The sequence below is a fragment of the Rhinatrema bivittatum genome, chromosome 6 (assembly GCF_901001135.1).
Source record: "Rhinatrema bivittatum chromosome 6, aRhiBiv1.1, whole genome shotgun sequence".
In the NCBI taxonomy this organism is placed as follows: Eukaryota; Metazoa; Chordata; class Amphibia; order Gymnophiona; family Rhinatrematidae; genus Rhinatrema; species Rhinatrema bivittatum.
The window spans coordinates 85,118,505-85,142,071 of NC_042620.1; the positions used below are offsets into that span (position 1 = coordinate 85,118,505).

A 23,567-nucleotide genomic window follows, 5' to 3' on the forward strand; every position below is an offset into this window, starting at 1 on the left:
GAATAAGAAAGCCAAGCCAGGTGGGAACAGGGAGGCCCCAGAGAGAAGAAGGAAGCATATAATATGCTAAAATTGCCTGTTTGATTGCTGTAACTTTTCTTTAAAGACTGCTGAGGTAAGATCTTTTCTGCTTGTTTCATTTTATGTAAATGAAAAGCTTGTGAAAAATGACTGAAACATAGAAACATAGAAATGATGGCAGAAGAAGACCAAATGGCCCATCCAGTCTGCCCAGCAAGCAAGTCCAGACTCCTCTGTCCTCTGGAATATTTCCCTCAAACCATGGGCTACTCCCATAACTTTACAGGGGGCAGGACTTAAGCTTAGCCAGCTAGCAACAATCTTGAGCACCACCTAGCTAAACTTAGCTGGGTAAGTCTGATTTCAGAAAACACTAGCATAAAGTTACCAGGATATCTTTACTCCAGTAACTTTAGAGGAATGTATTCAGGGGCAGCCTTTCTCACCAAATTTCTCTCCTAAAATTACCTGAGTAAATTCCTGTTCACTGCACTGCTGAATATGGACCTTCAAATTCTTGTCCATCTCAGATCCCAGATGTTGGCTTCGTGGACCCTTGGGCCGATTGGAACCGATGGATGAGCTGCTGTGAGGGTTCGCAGCAGTGGTCCCGACCGGGAGGCGGCAGAGGCAGACTCGAGGATGGCCGGAGAAAGAACCACGGAGGGCCCTATGCGACCAAGGGCTCAGGAGGGGAATGAAGAGAAGGTGAGACTGGCCTGGTAGTAGAAGGTCTTCGCACTGGAAGCCGGTACTCCCCCGAGAGGAGCTCGTAAGAGTCCGGCCGCTGGGACTTAGGAGATTCACCCTGGAAGCCGGTGTCCCCCCAGGAGGAGCCCGTAGGGACCCGGCCGCTGGGACTTAGGAGAGTCCTCGGAGATGGAGTCTTGAAGGGATCCTAGCAGGTCATCGCTCACCAGTCCAGGGTCGAGTGCAAGAGAGTCACCGTCAGCCAATCCGAGTCAGGAACCAGAGAATCAACGTCAGCCAAACCGAGTCAGGAACCAGAGAATCAACGTCAGCCAAACCGAGTCAGGAACCAGGGAATCACCGTCAGCCAATCCGAGTCAGGAACCAGAGAATCAACGTCAGCCAAACCGAGTCAGGAACCAGAGAATCACACGAACAAACAGGAACTCCGCAACTGGAACAGGAACAACCTGGGAACCTCGTTGCAAGGCCCTGGGAACAGTAACTGCAGGGCTTAAGTAGCCCTGCAGCGTCTGACGTCACCCGAGGGAGGAACCAGGTTTTCCCGCGCTGGCCCTTTAAATTTGGAGCCGGGACGCGCGCGTGCGCCTAGGGGGCGGAGCCAGCCGTGGCGAGACGCCGGCTGCTCCGACGGAGCGGGAGCGTGGCGGCAGGAGAGGGTGCAGGCCCAGGCGAGGTGTGCACGCGTCGGGAGAGCGGCGGCAAGAGTCCCCGGAGGCCCGGGGAGGGCAGACAGGGCCCGGAAGCCCGACGAGGTAGGCGGCGCTCCCGGGGCCGACCCGGGACTGCAACACCAGAGAGACAAATAGGATAGCATTTGTGGGTATATCATCCTGGAAGGTTTTTAAAAAGCTGATATTTCTTCAGTATGTGTAGTGTGACAGATCCTACGGTTGTCTCACCAGTAAGACCTGGGTGACCTTTTAGTTTAGTCAGTAAGAGTGCAGATTAGTGTGAGGGGGAGGTACCATTTAAATTCAGTCTCTCCCTTTGTGGGGTCTGGAATGGCCATCCCCCTTAGAGTCTATTTAGCAGTTCTCCACAAAGAGCTCAGGAAGCAATCACTTTAGGTTTACTAAGAGTTAGGAGCTGTAGAGGAGCTTTTGCCTTTGTTATTTTTTCAGACTCAGTCAGTGGAATCGGGCTAACCCAGCCTGGGGATACTGACCAAGGTCGGTAGGGTTTCATGTCTACTCACTAGCTGGTTGGGATATACCTCTGGATTGTTTTCAGGCATTTGAGATTTTTCATGGTAGGAGCCTTGAGAGACATCTGAGTCTCTTGGGCACAGAGATTGGGGAAACCTGTGTTTGGATTGAAGAGGCTCGAATGGTGGTTTCATGAGCCGACCCAAAACCAGGTTGAGGTCCCAAGAAGGGGCTGGAGGGCGCAGTGGAGGTTTGAGGTGGAGCGAGCCCTTCAAAAAGTGTGTCACAAGGGGTTGTACAGAAATGGGTACATCCCCAACAACTTTATGGAAGGCGGCTACTGCACTGACATGCATCCTGATGGAAGACATTTTTAGACCTGACTCTGATAAGAATTAGCCTTTCAACATCTAGGCAGTCAGGGACAAGGCCTGAAGCTTGGGGTGTCGAAGGCACCTGTCGTTCTGGGTGATCAGAAGCGGGTCCTTCCCCAGGGGAATGTGCCTGCGAATGGAGAGGTCCTGAAGAATCAGAAACCACACTTGGCATGGCCAGTGAGGAGCTATGAGGAACATGGTACTCTTGTCCTGACGTAACTTCACAAGAGTCTTCAAGAGAAGTGGAAGTGGAGGGAATGCATATAGGAGACCGGTGGCCCATGAGAGGAAGAATGCGTCTCTTGCTTGTGAGTGTTGGCTGTGAGAGAGAGAGCAAAAGATCTCTACTTTGCAGTGTGAGGTGACGCAAAGAGGTCTACGTGAGGATAACCCCAAAGTTGTAATATTGAGTTTGCTACTGTGGGGTTGAGAGACCACTCGTGCGGCTGAAAGGTGCGACTCAGCTTGTCTGCCAACACATTGTCCACTCCCAGCAAGTAGGTGGCCCTGAGGTACATCGATTGGGAAAGGGCCTCCGCCCATATCTGTGCCACTTCCTGACACAGTAGGTAGGAGCCCGTTCCTCCCTGCTTGTTGATGTACCACATGGCCACCTGGTTGTCTGTCTGTATCAGGATGACCTGGTTGGACAGGCAATCCCAAAACACCCTGAGAGCATATCTGATTGCTCGTAGCTCCAGGAAATTTATTTGGTGTTTGGCTTCCTCTGGAGACTAAGCTCCTTGGGTTTGCAAATTGGCAACTTGTGCTCCCCAACCAAGGTTGTAAGCATTGGTGGTAAGAGTTATTTGAGGATTTGGGGCCTGGAAGGGCAGGCCTTGGAGGAGATTGATCTGATTTTTCCACCAAGCTAGAGACTGATGAAGTGGGTCGGTAATGTGGACAATGGTTGATAGTGGTTGAATGGACTGAGTCCATTGTGACCTTAGAGTCCACTGCATGACTCTCATGGCCAAGCAGGCCATTGGGGTAACATGTACCAAGGACGCCATGCGTCCTAGCAGAATGAGGAAATGGCATGCAGTTAAGTGATGTTGAGACTGTAGCTGGTGTGCAAGAGAAATGAGAGCGAGAGCTCATTGTCGAGGCAGAAATGCCTTTGCTTGCAAGATGTCCAAGTCTACCCCAATGAATGATAGTTTGAGATGAGACTAACCAGGATTTCGTGTAGTGGACGAAAAATCCTAGCAAAATCAGAGTGTGTAAATTAAGACGGAGGGACGACAGAGCAGCTTGCTGAGTGGGAGCCCTGATCAACCAATCATTGAGATAGGGGTAGAAGTGGACACCTTGAGTCCTGAGGAATGCTGCTGCTGCTACTACTACGAGGCACTTGGTGAAGACTCGTGGAGCAGATGCCAGGCCGAATGGAAGCACTCTGTATTGATAGTGCTGTAGGCCTACCAGGAATTGCAGAAATTTGCGATGAGACGGAGTTATTGCGATGTGTGTAAGCGTTCTGGAGATCTAGAGAGCAGAGCCAGTCTTCTCTTTGCAGAAAAGGAAGGAGGGAACCCAAGGTTACCATCTTGAACTTTTCTCATTGGAGGTACTTGTTAAGGGCACGCAGGTCCAGAATTGGACAAACGCCGTCCGACTTTTTAGGGATTAGAAAGTACCGGGAATAGAACCCGAGGCCCTGTTGGGAGTAGGGCACTGGTTCGATTGCTCTGGATTGAAGGAGGAGGGAGACTTCCTGATCCAGGAGTAATGAACGGTCTGATGTTCCCCACGTCAGCCAAGGTGGGGAATCCGGTGGGACGGAGAGAAAGTTCATGTGATACCCTTGAGAGATTATGGCTAGGACCCACTGGTCTAAGGTGATTGTGAGCCATATGTTGTTGAAATGACACAATCGACCTCCCACTGGTATATGCGGCAGTGGAAACTGGCTGCTGCTCTCTATGCAGGAGTCAAAAACCGGAAGCAGGGCCCAGCTGAGGAGCTGCTTGTGGTTTTTGCTTATGAGGTTGTCTGAACTGGGCCTTTTGGAAAGGCCTCGTAGAGCGAGCTCTAGACGGTGGTGGATAGGACTTCTTTAGATGATAGAATGACTTTTTGGAGCCCTTCCTAAATGGTTGTTTGGTCGAATATTCAGAAGGCATCAGAGAGAGTTGGCGAAGGGTCTCATGATGCTCCTTGAGTTGTGCCACCGTTTGCTGGATCTGTTCACCAAACAGATTGTCTCTGATGCAAGGCAGATCGGACAATCTGTCCTGGACTTCGGGGCGCAAGTCCGAAGACTTAAGCCAGGCCCATCTTGCAGAAATAACAGCTTCAGAAACCCTGGAAGCGGTGTCGAAGATGTCATAAGAGGACCTTATTTCAAGTTTCCCCGCTTCAAAACCTTTGTGAACTAGGACTTGCAGCTGTTCCTGGAATTGCTGAGGGAGAGACGCCGCAAAGTCCTGTATTTGCTTGAATAGGACCCTGTTGTACTGGGTCATATAAAGCTGGTAAGATGCAATCCAAGCGATAAGCATTGATCCCTGGAAGACACGCCGACCAATGGCATCCAGGAATTTCTGCTCCTTGCCTGGAGGGAAGGAAGAATGGGGCTTTGAGAGTCATGCCCTCTTTTGGGCAGATTCCACTACCACAGATTGGTGATCCAGTTGAGGTTTTTGGAACCCTGGAGCTGACTGGACCAAGTATGTAGTATCTGCTTTCCAGATGACTGGTGCTACCGAACCAGGGTGTTCCCAATTCTTCTTGAGAAGATCCAAAAGTACTTGATGGACAGGGATGGAGGTGATTTCTTTGGGAGCATCCAGAAATTGTAACAGCTCCATCATTTGATGTCTATCATCTTGCTCAGTCTGTAATTGGAAGGGAACCAACTCAGATATTTCCTTCACAAAATTGATGAAGGATAAGTCCTCTGGAGGAGAACGCTTCCTGCTTTCAGTAGGATAGGGTGGTGATGGTAAGTCATTGGTGTCTGGAGACGAATCGTCGGTCCAGGTGTCATTCAGATCAGCACCTGTCCCTCTAGGAACCTGAGAGGGACGGGGACGAAGGTATTCCAGAAAGTCCCAGTCTAGGCTCTGAAGGTATCAAGGGAGCTACTGGAGGCACCGATAAAGGTATCGAGGGCACCGATACAGGCATCGATGGATGGATCGTGTTACCGATGGCCGCACTGGCATCGATGGTTGAGGCATTGGCAGGACTCCCGAGGGAGGAAGACGGAATGGTGTTTCTCCTCCCAATGACAGAGCAAGTGGAGAAGGCACCAGAGCCATCGGTGACCCGGGGTCCATCGGTGGAAAAGCGGCTATAAGCGCTTCCATTCTCGAGAGCAGCAGTGCTAGCGCTGGCGGAATGGGATCAGTGATCTGATCCGCAATCGGTGCCGGGGGTCAGCATCGGAGGAACCTGGAACCTTTGCATCACCTTGTCAATGGCCTCCTTAACCATCCGGTCCAGCTCTTCACAGAGACGTGGAGCAACCAGCCCCGGCTCCAGAAGGGAAGAAGGAGGCAGAGGCGTAGCCTGAGGGACCACTGTTAAAGGCGGAGTCACGGCTCCCAATACCCGTCCAGGTGAGGGTTGCCTCAGTGACCCGGTCTCAGAAAGGGTCGATGCCTTTTCTGGACGGGGTTTTCTTCGATGGCGGCTCGGATGATGGCAAGGTCGATGATTTTCCTTCATCGATGGTCCAAGGGTTTTGGTGTCGATGCTTCTCTCTACGATCCCCTCAGTCCTAAGGGGGAGTAGAGGTAGTCGATGGCCAGGAGGTTGTCGACGCCAGACAGTCACTGGCCGGTGCCCGATGCTGGTGCGAAGTGGATGGCACTGGTTCTGACAACGTCGAAGCAATAGATGGCGACTGAGTTTGAGAACGGAAGAGAAGTTCCATTTTCTCCATTCTGGCTTTGCAACCTTTTGGTGTCATTAAGGCACATTTGGTGCAAGTCAGGACATCATGCTCACACCCGAGGCACATTACACAGACTTTATGGGGGTCTGTTATGGACATGGTGTGAGCACAGTCAGGGCACCGACAGAACCCCGACGCCATGGCCTTTGAAAAATTGAGCCGCGGTGCGATCGATGGCCAGTAGGCTGCGAGGGCCAAACTCAACGGGAATTGACCGGAATCGGGTAAAAAACTTACCTGCGTACCCCCTGTGGGGTATGAAAGTTTGCAGTACTTCCGTGAGGAAAATTCATGTCAGGAATCTCTAAGAGCTCCTTAACCCATGTGGCTACTGCTGCGCGGAAAAAAGAAAACTGAAGGGGGACCCCTGCTGGCTGCAGGTTTAGTGACATGCTGGGCATGCCCAGTAGGTGCAGTCAAAGTTCTAGAAACTTTGACAAAAGTGTTCTGTGATTGGGCTCCATCCTGTGATGTCACCCATATGTGAGGACTATCATCCTGCTTGTCCTGTCAGAACTATTTTACCTGTGGGGAATTGGGGAAGTTGTAGTATTGTTACCTTCCCAGGTACTGTATGCTGAGCTATGCCTGCCAGGCTCTCATTGACTATAGCAGAGGTGGCTAACTCCAGTCCTTGAGAGCCATGAACAGGATATCCACAGTGAATATGCATGAGATATATTTGCATACAATGGAGGCAGTGAATTAAAATCTACCTTATGGATATTCATTGTGGATATCCTGAAAAACTGGCCTGTTTATGGCTCTCAAGGACTGGAGTTGGCCATCGCTGGGCTATAGGGTAACCCACCCTATTCACCCAGCTGTTCTTAAGAGCTAGCCAGCAGGGAGTTCTCCCGAGCTTCCATTGCTAGGTCCTAACTAGACTGCACTTCATTTTACCCAGTAAGTGGATACTGCATGTCTGGAAACACATTATATTTCTTCCTTTTGTTTTCTGCATTAAAGAACATCAACTGAAAGTGCAGCTATTGTGTGTTTTGTTATACATTGACAATTTGCTTTATTAAAAAAAAATGCAAATAATTCATTTTGGATGAAGAAATCCATTAACCAGATATTTTATTTTTGGAGGTGAAGAACTAGCAGTCGCCAAAAAGGAAAGAGACCTGGGATCATCTCAAATGAGGTCAAAGTAGCCAGTGAGTGTCACAAAGCACATGAGAAAGCTAATGCTAACATAGTAGCAAAATAGATAATGTCATAAAAAGATTAACTGTCCCATCCAATCTGCACAGTTATTCCTGTACTAAATGCTAAGATCTTCATTGCAAGCCATAGAGTATGACCACTTGTAAGATATCTCTCCTTATCCGGGACAGCTTTTATTGTCTTCCTCCTTTGCCATGTCAGGCAGGTGAACATACTAGATCCCTCGCTTAGTTCACACCTAGCAGCTCCTTTCCCATTTCTAAATTCAAAGCTTTGTAATAATACAAGCATGGTTGTTATCTAAACATCTAGGCCCTTAGATTTCATGCATAGCATGCCAAGCATCAGTGCCTCTGTTTCTCCTAAGACTTCTAGTTATTATTGTACTTGTAGCCTGCCAGACAGAATCAGTTGCTATTTATTCTACCATTACAGCCTGCCAGATAGACCCATGCGTTGTTGCCTGCATTTCCATTAGGACATGTAACATTTCATACTACCCATATTGCCCATCTTTCTAGAAGCCCTAACATTCATTATTGAACTGTTTGTGTTGGCCACTTTACTAGGTCTTGCTTCTGTCTTCACTTCCCTCGATCAGTTTCTAATCCAGTCCACCAATTTAGATCTAACCCCTAGACTGCTCAGTTTATTTATGAGATTCCTGTGTAGACCAGTATCAAAAGGTTTGCTGAAATCCAATTATACTACATTAGTGCCTGTCCCCAAACTAGTTTTCTGGTCAGTCGACTGAAAAAAAATCAATCAGATTCATATGACATAATCTTCCTCTGGTAAAACCATGCTTCATCAAATCCTGCAACCCACTGAATTCAAGATGCTTCATTATCCTTTCATTCAGAAGAGTCTATTAATCTTTCCATGACCAAAGCCAGACTAACCAGCTTGTAATTTCCAGCCTTCTGCCTACTCAAAGTTTGATAAAGAAGAGCAACATCTGACTCACCAGTCCCATAGAACCACGCTGCAAGAAAAAAAAATGTTTCACAGGAGAGTAGTATACTTGGGTGTACATAGAGATATCACTAATAGAAAGAGGGACGTAATATTACTCTCTACAGCAGAGCTTTCCAAAGTGTGTGTCATGACACTTTGGTGTGTCGCCTGAGGTGTGCCGGTGTGTCGCGCAAGCCCGGTGCACGTGACACACCGGCAAGTAGGAGCCAATGCAGCCGCCGGTGGAGCTCATCCCACTGGCGGCTGAGCAGTAAAGAATCGCTGTGCTGTGTGCCGCGGACACACAGCAGGAAGATCGGCATGGCCGTGGTGAGTTCACGTCACCACGGCCCGAAGAAAAAGGGCACGTCTAAACGTGCAGGTGCTCCGCCTCCTTCCTGCCCATGCAGCCCCGGAAGAAAAATGTTGCCGGAGCCACACGGGCAGAAAGGGGGAGGAGCGTCAGCCGCGTGCAGAAGAGGAGCAGCAGCATTGTTGCAGCGGGTAAGAAGAGGAGGAGGCCGGATGCAGGGTCCCCACCGCGAATCGGCCTGAGAAGATCAGGGCCGCTGCAGAGCCCATCCTGCAGCGACCCGTGAAGAGGAGGCCCAGAGGTAAGAGAGAGGCTGAGGGCCCGTAGAGTGCGTGTGTGAGGTGAGTTGAGCGATTGTGTGCGTCTGTGAGCTGTGTTGAGAGATTGTGTGCATCTGTGAGCTGAGTTGAGCGATTGTGTGCGTCTGTGAGCTGAGTTGAGAGATTGTGTGCGTGAATGAGGTGAGTTGAGCGATTGTGTGTGTGTGTGTGTGTATGAGGTGAGTTGAGAGATTGTGTGTGGGAGTGAGGACCTGAATGTTTGCAGAGACAGCATGTGAGAGAGCCTGTGTGTGTGTGTGTGTGTGTGTGTGTGTGTGTGTGAGAGACAGCATGTGACAGTGAGAGTCTGTGCTTGAGCAAGACAGCATGTGGGAGTGAGAGAGAGCCTGGGTGTGTGAGAGTCAGACAGCATGTGCAAGAGAGAGACTGTGTATGAATGATTGTATGAGAGAGAGCATGTGACAGTGAGAGCCTGTGCTTGAGCAAGACAACATGTGGGTGTGAGAGAGAGCCTGGGTGTGTGAGAGTCAGACAGCATGTGCAAGAGAGAGACTGTATGAATGATTGTATGAGAGAGAGCCTGTGAGTGTGTGAGAGAGAGAAAGCATGTGAGAATGAGAACCTGACTGAACGTTTGAGGGAAGAAGATAGATGGAGAGAAAAGAAATAGAAAAAAAGACAATATGAAAGAAATTGGCAAAAAAATAAGAAAGGGGAGGTGGAACAAAAAAGCCTGTGAGCAACCGATTAGAAAACTAAGATCAGACAGCAAAGGTAAAAAAAAAGAAATAAATTACTTTTTACTGATTGGCACATGTAACCTTTGGTAATGTGCAAGAGTAGCACTTTCTCTATGCTGATTTCACAATGTAGGAGATCAACATGGAGGAAGTGGAAACCCACGGGGCCTGCACAGAGGAGGCAGCAGAATGGGCTTCAGTGCCAATAGCAGCAATCAGCGCCTCCCCAATAGCCATGCGGCAGCAGTGACAGTGGCAGCAGAGGAATGAGAGAGGCTCCGAGGTTGCTGGCAAAAGAAAGAGAGGGGGTTTGCCTTTAGTGTGTGCCTGCCTGAGGGTGTGTCTGTGTATGAGAATGTATGGGTGTCTTCCTGGGGTTTGTATGTGTGAGAATAGGTGCCAGCCTGTGTGTGGTGTATGTGTGTGTGAGAATGAATTGGTGCCTGCCTGGGGTCTGTGTGTGTGAGAATGAATGTGTGCATGCCTGAGGGAGTGGTGTGAAATTGAATGGAAGCCTGCCTGGGGGTCAGTTTCAGTGTGTGAGAATGACTGGGAGCTTGCCTGGGTGTGTGTGTTTGTGTGTATGTGAGGGAGCCAGACAGAGTATGTATGAGAAAATCCAGGGGAGTAAGAGTTTGTGTGGGGGGTGTGTGTGGAGGGAGAGAGAGTGTCTTAGAGCTTGAGAGTGTGTCAGTGTCTGTGAGAGCAAGAGGTTATGGTGGGTATAAGAGCATGAATGTGTATGTATGTGACAGTATATGTGTGAGAGAGAATGGAAATGTGAGTATGTGTGAGAGAGAGAGGATAACCTCCTAATCCTTGACAATATCAGGGTGACTGGAAATCAAGAGCTCCCACGTATGGACAGCAGGGGCTTTTTAAATTCCTTATTAGTTTTAATTATTGGGTGTTATTTGATATATGTGCTTTTGAAATATTTTATTGGTGTTTAGGAAATTGTAAAAAATGTATATGATTTTAATGAATAGAAATTCTATTTATCAGTAGTTTTAAAATATTCTTTTATTAGTATGGTTTACTATTATAACTGATGCTTTATGTTTCTTGATTTTATTTGTTTTATGAGGAATGGTGGTTCTGTTTTTCCATTATTAATACACAGAGTCTGGCTTCTTGGGGTTTCCATTTCAGGTTTTGTCTAATTTGTGCTCCTTTATTTTGTATTCTGTATTTGGTGAGGGTCTGTCTCTGCTCTGTGTGTGTGACCATGATGAGAAATTCACTAGCATAGGGATCTATAGCAATCGGGTTTGTTTTGTTTCCTCAGTAGGTGGTGTATTGGTATTCTAGGACCCAGTATAATATTTACCCTTGCTTTTTCACAGGTAGGGTTATTGTTGTTTGAGTCCTTGGTGTTATTACTGTTATGTTATGATGGGATTGCAGTATAGATTTTGAGTGTCTTTTTTTTTTTTTGCGAGGTTTTATTTTCGTTCACAATGTGCCTGGCAGTGGAAGGTGTTTGTGCTGCTGTTACTGTGAGGTGACACCAGAATTTGAAAACATCTTTAGTATGATGAGCTGTAAGGGAAACATTCAAGCTCCATTGTTTGGGGGAATTTCAATGGATGCACAGAGTTACAGAACTGGAGGTGCAGGATTTATATTGACATTCTGTCCCTTCCTATAAATTCCAGTCTTCACTCTCATAGCCATATAGAATTAGTTGAATGAGGCTATCAAATAATTTTATAGTGTGAAACTGGCCAGCTTTTTAAAATTACGCAGAAGACCCTTTGGACTTTCTTATTAACACCAAATATTCAAAAGCTGTGCTCATCCCATCAAGCTCATATATCTCATTAAAGAGGTAAATTGAATAACACAATAACTTTGTTTTATTATTGTTACTCATAAATTATAACAATAACATTAATCTTGGAATATTATATATTTTTAATATAAATGAAAGATTTTCACAAGATAGGTTGTGTCGTGAAACATTTTATTATGTATATATTTAAGGAAACATACATAAATTGTCGAAATACATTTTGTTCGTTTAACCTTTAACCTCTGGTTTGCTAGTAGACTGAATTACTGTGTCCCGGAATTATGTTTGTCTAAAAAGTGTGTCACCAACATGAAAAGTTTGGAAAGCTCTGCTCTACAGGTCTCCATAGAGACCTCATCTTGAGAGCCGTGTTCAGTTCTGGAGAGCACATCTACAAAAGGACATTAATATGGCAAAGGCAACTCAAAGGCACCAAAATGGTACATGACTTGCACTATTAGCCAAACCATATGAAGCTGAAGAGAGGGAAGCTCAAACACAAGTGAGAAAATTATTTTTCACTGAGATGGTGCTGACCACCTGAAACAAACTTCTATCAGGGCTGATAGGAACCCAAAACAGTAGCAGAATTCCAGCATGCATGGGATAGGAAAAAAGGGGCTTTTGTGGTGGACGGAGAAGACCACCAAGTAAGGCTTGTGACAGCATAGAAGGCAGGTACAAATGGGCAGTCTGAGTGAACCAAATGCTCCTTTTCTATTGACATCTTCTATTTCTATGTACAGAAAGAAGGCAGTAAGTGAAAGAAATAAAGGAATGAAAAATAAAAAATAAAAACCTAAAACAGAAAAACAGGAATACAATTATAGAAAAAGAACCAAATAAATCTAGGTTTATATAAGTTGGAAAAATAATTTTTGTTTAAGGAAGATATTTAAAGCTTGAAATACAATTTATCATGTTTATATATACTGAGATAAATTTGAAATAGGGTACCTAGCTGCAAACTTTGCATGTATCTTTCAGCACACATGCAACAATCCTCTTTTCAAACACATAAATTGTGTTTGAATATTGAACTGTTACACAGCTAAATGTATCCGCACAACTTTAACTGTTTCAAAACTGTATAGATTACATGCGTATATTCATATCGTCCTAAAAACACACCCCTCTTTCCCATGGAACATCTCTTTATGTGGACAAATTTATACACATTTGAGTCAATTTTCCAAGCAGTTATGCACGTAAAATTAGCATATACACACATAGGGGCGGATTTTCAGAGCCCTGCTCGCGTAAATCCGCCCAAAACCGGGCGGATTTACACGAGCAGGGCCCTGCGCGCCGGGAAGCCTATTTTACATAGGCCTCCCGGCGCGCGCAGAGCCCCGGGGTTCTCCGAGGGGGGCGTGTCGGGGGCGGGCCCAGTCGTCGCGGCGTTTCGGGGGCGTGTTGGCAGCGTTTTGGGGGCGGGTACGGGGGCGTGGCTACGGCCCGGGGCGGTCCGGGGGCGTGGCCGCGCCCTCCGTACCCGCCCCCAGGTCGCGGCCCGGCGCGCAGGAGGCCCGCTGGCGCGCGGGGATTTACGCCTCCCTCCGGGAGGCGTAAATCCCCCGACAAAGGTAAGAGGGGGTTTAGACAGGGCCGGGCGGGTGGGTTAGGTAGGGGAAGGGAGGGGAAGGTGAGGGGAGGGCAAAGGAAAGTTCCCTCCGAGGCCGCTCCGATTTCGGAGCGGCCTCGGAGGGAATGGGGGTAGGCTGCGCGGCTCGGCGCGCGCCGGCTATACAAAATCCATAGCCTTGCGCGTGCCGATCCAGGTTTTTAGCAGATACGCGCGGCTCCGCGCGTATCTACTAAAATCCAGCGTACTTTTGTTTGCGCCTGGAGCGCAAACAAAAGTAGGCTATTCGCGCGCCTTTTAAAATCCGCCCCATAAGTAGCTTCTATATTTTAGATACATCAAATGTAGGCCCGTACTTTCACTTTCAGGCGCACATTTAAACATGCAAATAAGAGGCAATCTAGGAGCGTTACTGAAGGGAGCCAAGAGTTACATGCATAAATTGCTATTTTATAAGTCACTTGCACGAGTACATTTGGTAACTTATTTGCACAATATTACAGCAGTTAATTAACTAGCGCACTTGATATCAGACTCATCTGCTATTGTTGGGTGGGAAGTCTGGGTGAACTGGGGGGGAGTTCAGGGTGAAGAACTATCAGGCCGATACAGTACAGTGCGCTCCGACGGAGAGCACTGTTAACCTGCCATTGTATGCGCGTTTTCCCTTACCCCTTATTCAGTAAGGGGCGGAAAATGCGCGTCCAACCCGCCGAACCTACCCTCATTGAGGGCAATTTTCAAAGGATTTTAAACAGATTAACTTGTGTTTACACACATACAAAAAAGTGTTTTGAAAATTCACCCACTCCCACCACACATGTGACTAAAAGTATGCATGCTCTAAGACAGTGTGGGGCAGGTTTTAAAAAAAGTACGCGCGCGCAAACAAGAGTACGCCGGATTTTAAAAGATACGCTGATTTTAAAAGATACGCCCAAGGCAGGCGTAACTTGCGCGCGCGGGCCAGCTGCCGGCGCGCCGTTCCGGTCCAGGGGCTGGTCCGGAGGCCACGCCCCCTGGAACGACCCCGATGACGCGCCGGCTGCAACACGCCCCCCCAGGAAAGCCCCGGGACTTACGCGCGTCCTGGGGCTTGCTCGGTGCGTGCAGGGGGTAGAAGGGGCAGCTTTTCAGGGGTTATGCGCGTATCTTATGCACGTACCCCTTTAAAAATCTGCCCCTGTGTGTAATTTTAGTTGTGGCAAAATGAGTTTGGGAAAGAAAAGTACATGGGGAGGATTTAATTTTTAAATCCTGTGAACTTTAACTTGATTTAACTTGATTTTTAGCCAGGTCCTTTCGAGTACTACATTATTTATTGTATCTTCTTGTTCTTTAATCCCCAGTTACTTGATCCAAGTTTATCCTCCTGTTTGATGTAATTGCACTCTGTCTTGCCTGTTTAATGTTATTGATATGTAACTTTTGCTACATGAATTTCGGTATATAAAAATGTTAAATAAATAAATAAATAGATTGATTTAAAGCAGGTACAAAAGTCCTGTATTCCCCACTGCCCACAAATTTTCAAAGGGAAATTCTGCAAGAAATTTCCTTTTGAAAACAAGCTTGTAGTTAGGTCTGTGGGTGCAACTTATCTATAAATCTACAAGCTGCCTGGGAACTTTGACAGTTGCCCCCATTATGAACTTGTGTGCATAATTTTACGCAACTGAAAATCCACTCAAGTGCATTCAGACAATTTACTTCCATAACTCCTTGTTTTATGCATGTAGAGTCTGACTAAGCTTTTGACAATTTAGCCCATTTGGTCATTTAAACTGTATGAAAATGTGCAGTAGAATTTCCCAACTCTTGCCACAGAATCTACCCTAATGCTACTGCAGAAAACCAGGGATGCATGCTAAACGTGTTTGATCATCTGATTCGCATTCAAATCCCCTGCAGTCATCACATGAATACTTTGGACTACAACAGAAACAGTTAAAGCAAGAACTTGGAGAAAAAGTTTGTTAAAAACCAGACATGAAACCATAATAAAAGTCAGCTACCTTTCTTTAAACAAAAGTGTTATACTATAAGAAACAATCTAATAATAGAAAGGAAAGGAAACCTTAAAACAAAACAGACAAGTTTATATATTGAGTCATTTTGCTAGCACTGCAACTTTAGGGCAGCCTGAAGGATCAAGCAAGCAAGCAAAAAAAATAAAATAAAAGGTGCAAATAAAACCATAAACCAGTTTGCTTGTACAGTTGTAACATGGCACATCTGTTGCCCAAAGATTTAATCTCCTTCATCTTCATAAAAAGGAAAAATTCCACATCAAATGGTACAAGCAAAATTGTAGGCAAAATTCAGTGAGGATTTTGCCAGATTATTAAATTTGGTACAAATATCTGACAGCCCTCTTTGCACACAATGTTTTGTTTTTTTTAATCCCCTCCTCAAGTTACAAGAAATTATGCCCATGGGCAAAAGTTTTGTTATTTCCATACTGTGAAAGTAAACTGCATTGCAGACTCTGTGCATTCTTTTCTCTTGTCCAGTCCTTAAATCTTGTTCTTAATGCCACAAATCTATGTTCTACATATTTGCTGTCATGTTTTGATCAAATTAAAGATCTGACTTCATTTGCAACAACAAGATTTTTATCAGCATCTTATTCCCTACAAAGATGTTATTTATAGCTTTCTCACCCAATTCATATTGTCTGTCTGTGAAACTCATGGAGCTGATTGCATTTTCCACTAAACAAGTAACTAACAATCAGGTCGATCCAGTAAAGTGTGCTCCGTCGGAGTGCACTGTCACCCTGCTCTGGACGCGTGTTTTCCCTTACCCCTTATTCAGTAAGGGGAGGAAAACACACGGCCCACCCGCGGCACCTAATAGCGCCCTCAACATGCAAATGCATGTTGATGGCCCTATTAGGTATGCCCGAGCGATCCAGTAAGTAAAATGTGCAGCCAAGCCGCACATTTTACTCTAAGAAATTAGCGCCGCCCAAAGGTCGGCGCTAATTTCTTCCGGCGCCAGGGAAGTGCACAGAAAAGCAGTAAAAACTGCTTTTCTGTGCACCCTCCGACTTAATATCATAGCGATATTAAGTCGGAGGTCCCCAAAAGTAAAAAAAAGTAAAAAAAAAAAAAAAAAAATTTTGAATTCGGCCCACGGCTGTCGGGCCGAAAACCGGACGCTCAATTTTGCCGGCGTCCGGTTTCCGAGCCCGTGGCTGTCAGCGGGCTCGAGAACCGACACCGGCAAAATTGAGCGTCGGCTGTCAAACCCGCTGACAGCCGCCGCTCCTGACAAAAAGGAGGCGCTAAGGACGCGCTAGTGTCCCTAGCGCCTCCTTTTCCTCGTTTGCACCGCGTCACCTCATTTAAATACTGGATCGCTCGCACCGGCGAAGGGCCGGTGCGTGCGCTGGGAGAGCGGGCGTTCGTCCGCTCTCCCACGGACTTTACTGGATCGACCTGAATGTGGGTTGCTAGAGATCAACAGATACTGATTTCTATCCTATTCTTGAATGCCTTTTTTAAAGGAGGTTTGGTTGCACAGTACTAGGCAAAGGGCCTTTAGTTGTTTGATCCCACAGTTGTGCAACAAGCTCCCAGTGGACCTCCGCACGACTGATGCTTTACTTTCGCTCAGCAAAGGATTGAAGACCCTGCTATTGAGGAAAGCCTTTGGTAAAAACAACAGAGTTTAAGACTGATGAATTTAAAGTTATTTTCAGGGATATGACCCCAGACCAGGAGGGACTGATTTGGTGTATCAGGATACTAATGGTAAAGTTGTCTTTGTTAGTTGTCAGTTGTCTTTGTTAGTTGTCAGTTAGTTGTCAGTTTCCCCCTGCCCCCCCCCCCCCCCCCACACACCTCCACCTACCCACCCTCACCACCCCTCCATCCAATAAGTAGCTTCCTTTACAGTTACCAACTCACCATTCCCACCGCCACCCACAACTCCCTTGTACAGTTCCACCCCCTCCCCCTTACTATACCCTTTCTCTCTGCCTTTTTGTACAATTATTTATAATGATCGCCATATTCCATGTACAGCACCCCTCCCACCCTACACCACCTTACCCTTCATCCCCCTTTCCCTATTATTGCCCCCCTGCCGCCTATCGCTTCCCTCATCCCCTCCTCCTCCACCTCCCCCTGCGCTTTACCCCCTACCCCCTATCCCTCACACTACCTCCCCTTGTACATAATTAATTTTGTCTAATTGTGTCTAATATTGTCTAATCTTGTCTAATATGGTTTATTATATGTGATCTCGTTTTAACTGTGACACACGTTGGCTTCACAGTAAAGTTAACTTACCTTTTAACTATCCATCTTTCCTCCACCTATCATTGTAATTTCCTTTCTCAGTTAAATGTAAACCGACATGATGTTTTTACGAATGCCGGTATATAAAAGTTATAAATAAATAAAATAATAAATTGTCAGTGAATGTTTTTCCATGTATTTTATTAAATGATATATGCTGCTTATGTAATTTGGAGTATAATAATGTACAGGCAAGAAATAACTTTTACAAAATATATATTTGAAATTTATCAGCAAATACATATACCTATGTTCATCATTATAAGACATTTTTTGCATTAAATGAATTACAATACAAAACAATGCCAATGTTGTTGTTTTTTTTGTTTGTAATATCTCCTCTTGAAATCCACTTTTCCAGTGACCTGGGAGATTAAAAAAAAAAAAAACAAACCATAATCCTGGCATGCAGTATTATCCTCAAATCCTCTTTCCCATCAAGATTAGTGTCATTATTATTATATAGATTTAATTAGTCACCGTACCATAAGTGTAGGCATGGAAGCACACATAGCTTTTATTAAACATGAAACACCATGATTACAAATTCACCATTTTATCTACTTTTTTAAAGAAAAAAAGGATTATGAGATCACTATGCTTTTATGTGTGTGTGTATTTTCACATTCAGACAAGACTTCTCTGCTAACTGTAGCTCCATCTTCCCATCAAATTTTAATTCCCATCTTGCTCTGGTAATTACAATTTTGGTACCAGACTACCTGTGAACTTACTAGAAACTGTTCCATAAAGAACTGAAAGCATATATACCTACACAACAAGCACAGAGACTTAGATGCAAAATGACATTAACACAGTACAAGTAAAGAACATTTTCTTCACTTAACCACTTCTCAGATCACTAGATCAAATAACTTTCAATCAGATTACTGCTGGGCATTGTAATTACTTACAGTATTTTTTTTTTTATTTAAAATACTTCAATTCTGCCTATAATAATTGTCATGCTAGGCAGATTACAAAAGTAAACAATAAAAACATAAAATGGACAAATCACAATAGACAAACTTTAAATAGTTAAAAATAATTTACAGAAATGCTTCTCTAAATAAAGCTGCTTTCACTGTCTTTCGAAATAGTTTAAAACTAAAAGCCATTTAGGTCTGTTAGTGAATAGCTTGTTAAAAAGCTGAAATAATATACGTTAAAAACACGTTATTGTGCACTCATTTAAACACGTTAAAGTGCCTCATTTTCCAAGCACTTTACCGCGTGCGATAAATTCGCCATTTGGTATTTAGGGGCGGAGCATATGTAAAGCGGGAACCTGTGTATCGTGCGCGGCTGCTAACTACAACTCCAACCTCGCGTTACAGGCCTGAAAAGGATTACCAGAGAGAGAGAGCGAGAGAGAGAGAGAGCACCTTACTATAGTGCCTATGCCCTACATAGGTATTTTAACCCCTATAGGAGGGCCACCTACTAACTCGGGGTGGGGATTGGGTATGAGCATCGGGGGTTGGGGCCACTTTCGCATTCCACATGAGACCTACGGACTGAACAGTGGTCTCTAGTGCAGATTTGCTGGCCGTCGGAGTGAGGACGCTCACTCCAAGCGGAGATTTGGCCAACATTCTCTCCACCTAGCATGTTGTTGCCCAGGTAGAGTGTCCATCAAGCTAGGTAGAGAGAACGTTGCCCAAACCACTTCTTGGAGTGAGCGTCCTCACTCCGACAGCCAGCAAATCTGCACTAGAGACCACTGTTCTGTCCGTAGGTCTCATGTGGAATGCGAAAGTGGCCCCCAACCCCCGACGCTCATACCTAATCCCCACCCCGAGTTAGTAGGTGGCCCTCCTATAGGGGTTAAAATACCTATGTAGGGCATAGGCACTATAGTAAGGCGCTCTCTCTCTCTCGCTCTCTCTCTCTCTCTCTCCAATTATCGTGCACCGCGATAAAAGACTGAAAGAATCATCGTGCAGTGGGAAAACATCGCGTGCGGTGCTAATGTTTTCGCGAATGGCGAAAACATCACCGCACACGATGTTTCCCCACTGCACAAAAGAAGCCTCATTTGCATTGGTAACGCCCCCTAATGCGTTACCAATGCGATATTGGAAAATAAGGCCCTTAGAGGTATAAAGTTTTGTGTTATGGTAGTATCAGCATAAACTTTTCCATTAATGAGATCTACAATACATTTTAATGACCTAATTAACATAATTTGCATTTTAATCATTTAAATTGTAATACAAAAACTGTATTGAGAAAAAATGCAAAACTATTAATGTGCAGTAGTGCCGCTGCAAATTGCATCAAGCAGTAACACAGGTTTTAAAGCTTAATAATGCCTTTGTTAGCATTAACGCAGTTTAGTAACTTCAGTTTAGGTGTACTGACACAAAACAGTTTTACTTTTCATGATTTAACTGAGTTGATTCTTTGGGACCATAGATGTGTCATTCATGCACTATGGTAAAAACAAATACTGTTATTATTATACTGAAAAGAGACAAGGCATGTGTCAAAAGTAAATAAATTGACTTTTCATGTAAGCTCAAATGTCTATTCACTAGGATTAAAAGAGTAAAAAAAAATTTTTTTTTTGCATGTCTTGTTATGCTTAAGATTTCTATAAGCTTCACAGCCATGCAGGAGAAATCAAAATTTTGTGTATAAGAAACTCGTAAATTTCCAATGCGGGATTATTGCACAGAGGTAAAGTTAATTAGTACCAGTCAAGGTTAAAACAAGAACAAAGTAGATTCTCAAGTGTTGGAACACTTCTTAGAAGGAACATGTTACCTCTTCTTCCTCCAAAGCACATATTTAGAGCCTGAGAAGCAAGCAGGTAGTTTAAAGGTACTCAAAACTATTTTTTTCAGATTGAGACCTTGCTCTAATTTTGCAGTTCTATACTCACTGCTAGTGTGAAATAAATAAACTACAAAACTGTGGTATATATACAATGTGTTTCAGCTTTGTAGACTATTTTAAAAATGCAATGGAAATCTATGAAAAGTTATATTAACATTTTTTCATTCCTCAAATATTTTACAATAAAATTTCTTCCATTTTTGAGTATGGTTAATCTGATAATATATTTACAACATAAAATAAAATGCTTAGGACATTTTTTTTTTTACTTTGTAATGTACGATTGTAGCAGCAAGACTTATCAAAGTTAATAGCCACTACATTTTGCAAGACCTATCAAAGTTAATGGCTACTACATGTTGCCTCACAAAGAATGACAATCTTGTATTTCTGCAGTTTCTTGCCCTCATGATTGCTGTCCCTAGAAAGCTGGGGATTTTTGCTTTTAAATAACAGTAAGCATGGAAGACAACTCCTTTCAACAGCATAACTATCAAAGATATACATCTTTTGATTAACATGTAACCCCCGCCAAACCTGAAGCTCAGTTGCAAACATATAAAAAAAAAACTTTAACTTGGAGAATGGCCACATCCGATTAGCACAGATATCACTTTATTGCAAACATCAGGCTAACCTGATTCTGAACTATTTATTTATTTTATTTATTTAATTTCTTTTCCTATACCGATGCTCAAGACTAGGTCTTATCGTACCGGTTTACAATGTAACTGAGGGGAAACCAATTAACATCAAGGTAGAAAGTAAAGTTACATTAAACAGGGAGCATAAAACCTGGGCAATGGAAGACAGTGCAGAGTTTAAACTGAGCAACAATTAGAGAGAGATAAATATATCTAAAATTATATAACTAAAATTATATAACTAAAATTATATTATAGTTATATAAATATATATAATATAAATATAGTTATAAATATAAATATATAATATATAATATAAATATAGTTATATAAATATATATAATATATATAGTTATATAAATTAAAGTTATATTATATAACTAAAATTATATATAAAATTATATAACTAAAATTATAAGTACTTCAACCATCCCACTGATCATTTGGTTGCTCACCTTCTACTTTTCATCACCATAACTATCATCATGTTTTGTCATCAAGATGAAAGTTGGCAACTCTGGTGCACCAGTTCTCTCAGCACTGAGCTTTCCTCTTTACTTTGCCCATCTCTCCATATCCTGATGACCATACTTTAATGGCGGTGCCCGAGATTAGGCTTTGCTTTAATTTCCCCTCTCTCTCGCTCTCTAGCATGCCTTTCCCTACTAAAAGCATTTTCCCCATAAACATAACAAATGTGAAAAAATAATCATTTACTACTTATTTCATGCTTTACTACCAAGACACCCAAAGCCTGTTTCAAGAAAATACAGTAATGCAATCCTTTAATTAATATATTAAACCAGAACCTCTAAATACATGACCCAAAAAAAATCAAATGTTTCTGTTGGCCAGGTCTTCCCTCAGAATTTTTTTTTTTTTTTAGCATTTCTGTACTATACATCCTTGTTTCACTTATTTGTCTATTTAAAATTATTTATAGCCCGCTCCCGCCAAAGTGCAGGGTGGGTTATATAAAAACATACACAGTAATTGTGATATATATAAAAGTAAACAGACGTACTACCGGCACTTCCAAATCCTACACAGTAACTCGTTCTCACCCTTTCTAGCAACCACACTACTTTATCCCTGCCTCCTAGGAAACTGCTTAGAGTGCCAAGCATCTTTTTTTCTTCCCCAATCCTTTTTTTATTTTTACATTTGTTAAATATTTGACATCTTCTGCGATCCATCTTTTGCACTACTACTGAGATTCCCTGAAAGTGCACAAGACTGATGCCGATGTCTGGATCCCCATAACTATAATGTCAGACTACAGAACCGACATTGGCAGCTCTAAGGTTGTAAAGCAACCACAACACTTTAATAATTCCGGCCACAAATTACATTCATTCTTATCTATCAGTGGTTCAGGTCTGAAAAGCAGGAAGCGAAAGACAAGCCTAAGATCTGACAGTGTAACAACATCCAGGAAAGGGACTCTTCAGAATGGCCATGCCCTGGGGCAGCCTAGGAAACCCACTCATCTTTAACACGTCCACACAGGACCGGAGCGCACCGGATCCCAAACTGACCAGCAAGATAGGAAAACCAAAATACAAGAAAGGAGACGGAGCCTATCCGGGCGAATAACTTCCCCTGTCTATAATAATACTTTTCTCAACAAAGTTTAATATCACGAAGGCTTTGAACTGATTTGCTGTATCGCACGATTCCTCCACCGCTATCTTTATAAAGCAGTTTGTAATAATCTGCCTAAACCCTAAACAAACAGGTTATAGGTTTCATGTCCTAAATCCTGTCTAAGAAAATTATGTAGCAACTGGTGCCGCAACCGCTTTCAGTACTCGGTGTGATCCACCTCGCGTCTAAAGCAAGTTGAGGCTTCCATGTACTGTATCGGTATGAGAAAAAAAAAACAACCAACTAACTGAAGTACTGCCAACTCCGGAGATCCTCCGGGAGCAGGCATGTCACCTTCCCGTCCACGCTTCTCGTCTAACCTCTTTATTAGCAGCTCGCACTTAAGAGGCTTAAGGCTGGAGAGCAGCAGGGCACCGAGCGAACTTAATCCGGGACTGGAGACCGTGTGAGCGCCCCACCGCTGACCCCCCCTATCCACAGAGCAGGATCCCCCAGCCCTCACCCGCATTCAAAGAGGGCCGCTCGTGGGCTCTTCCAGCTGCGGAATGCCCAGCCCCCCGGCCGGAGCCCGCTCCCCCAAACCTAGCGGCGGCGGCGGCGCCCGTACCTGCCGAGAAGGAAGCGCGGGAGAGCAGCAGCAAGGCGCTGCTCCAGTAGAGAGGAAGGAGCCGCGGAGTCATGGCGATAACATCAGCTTGGCGCCCGAGGCAGGGAGAGGGTTGCCCGCCGGAGGGGAGCAAGCTGCAGGGGAGGGGAATGGGGGAAGGGAGGGGGGAAAGCTTCGGGCTTGTGCACGCTCCGGTTGCTGCGCTGTGCCTGCACGCGGACGGCCAGCTGGGCGCCGCTGTCCCACCACTGGTCAGCGCGCGCGCGCGCACATCGCCCAGGGCCCCGCCCCCTCCCGCTGCCGGCTGGACCCGGGACGTGGCGGCAGGTGCCAGGCGCTCCTCTGCACGCGGCCAGGGCCGCTCTGCCCGATTTTATGCTTCTTATTCGTGAAATTAAAAAGTTCGGAGCCGCCTACGCGGCTTGTTGGCCGCCTCGCTGCCAGTTAAACGAACTGGAAGTTTGCGAAGCGACTCAGTTTCAGAGCGAAACCTTCACGGCAGCCCTCGCAAAATTTGTTCCTGCTGTCAGTGACTCAGCGCACTTCTGTGATAGT

The 23,567-nt window shown here is 44.9% G+C and overlaps 1 protein-coding gene across 1 annotated transcript in view; it reads right to left on the reverse strand.

Moving 5' to 3' along the window:
- The window catches only part of ACVR1C (activin A receptor type 1C), a 225,552-nt gene extending 202,214 nt beyond the window's left edge, over window positions 1-23,338 (reverse strand). The window contains exon 1 of the mRNA XM_029605529.1: window positions 23,013-23,338. Within this exon, the coding sequence (XP_029461389.1) occupies window positions 23,013-23,085 (73 nt within the window). The 5' untranslated portion in view covers window positions 23,086-23,338. The remainder of the gene's footprint in view (window positions 1-23,012) is intronic.
- Between the last annotated feature and the right edge of the window lie 229 nt (window positions 23,339-23,567).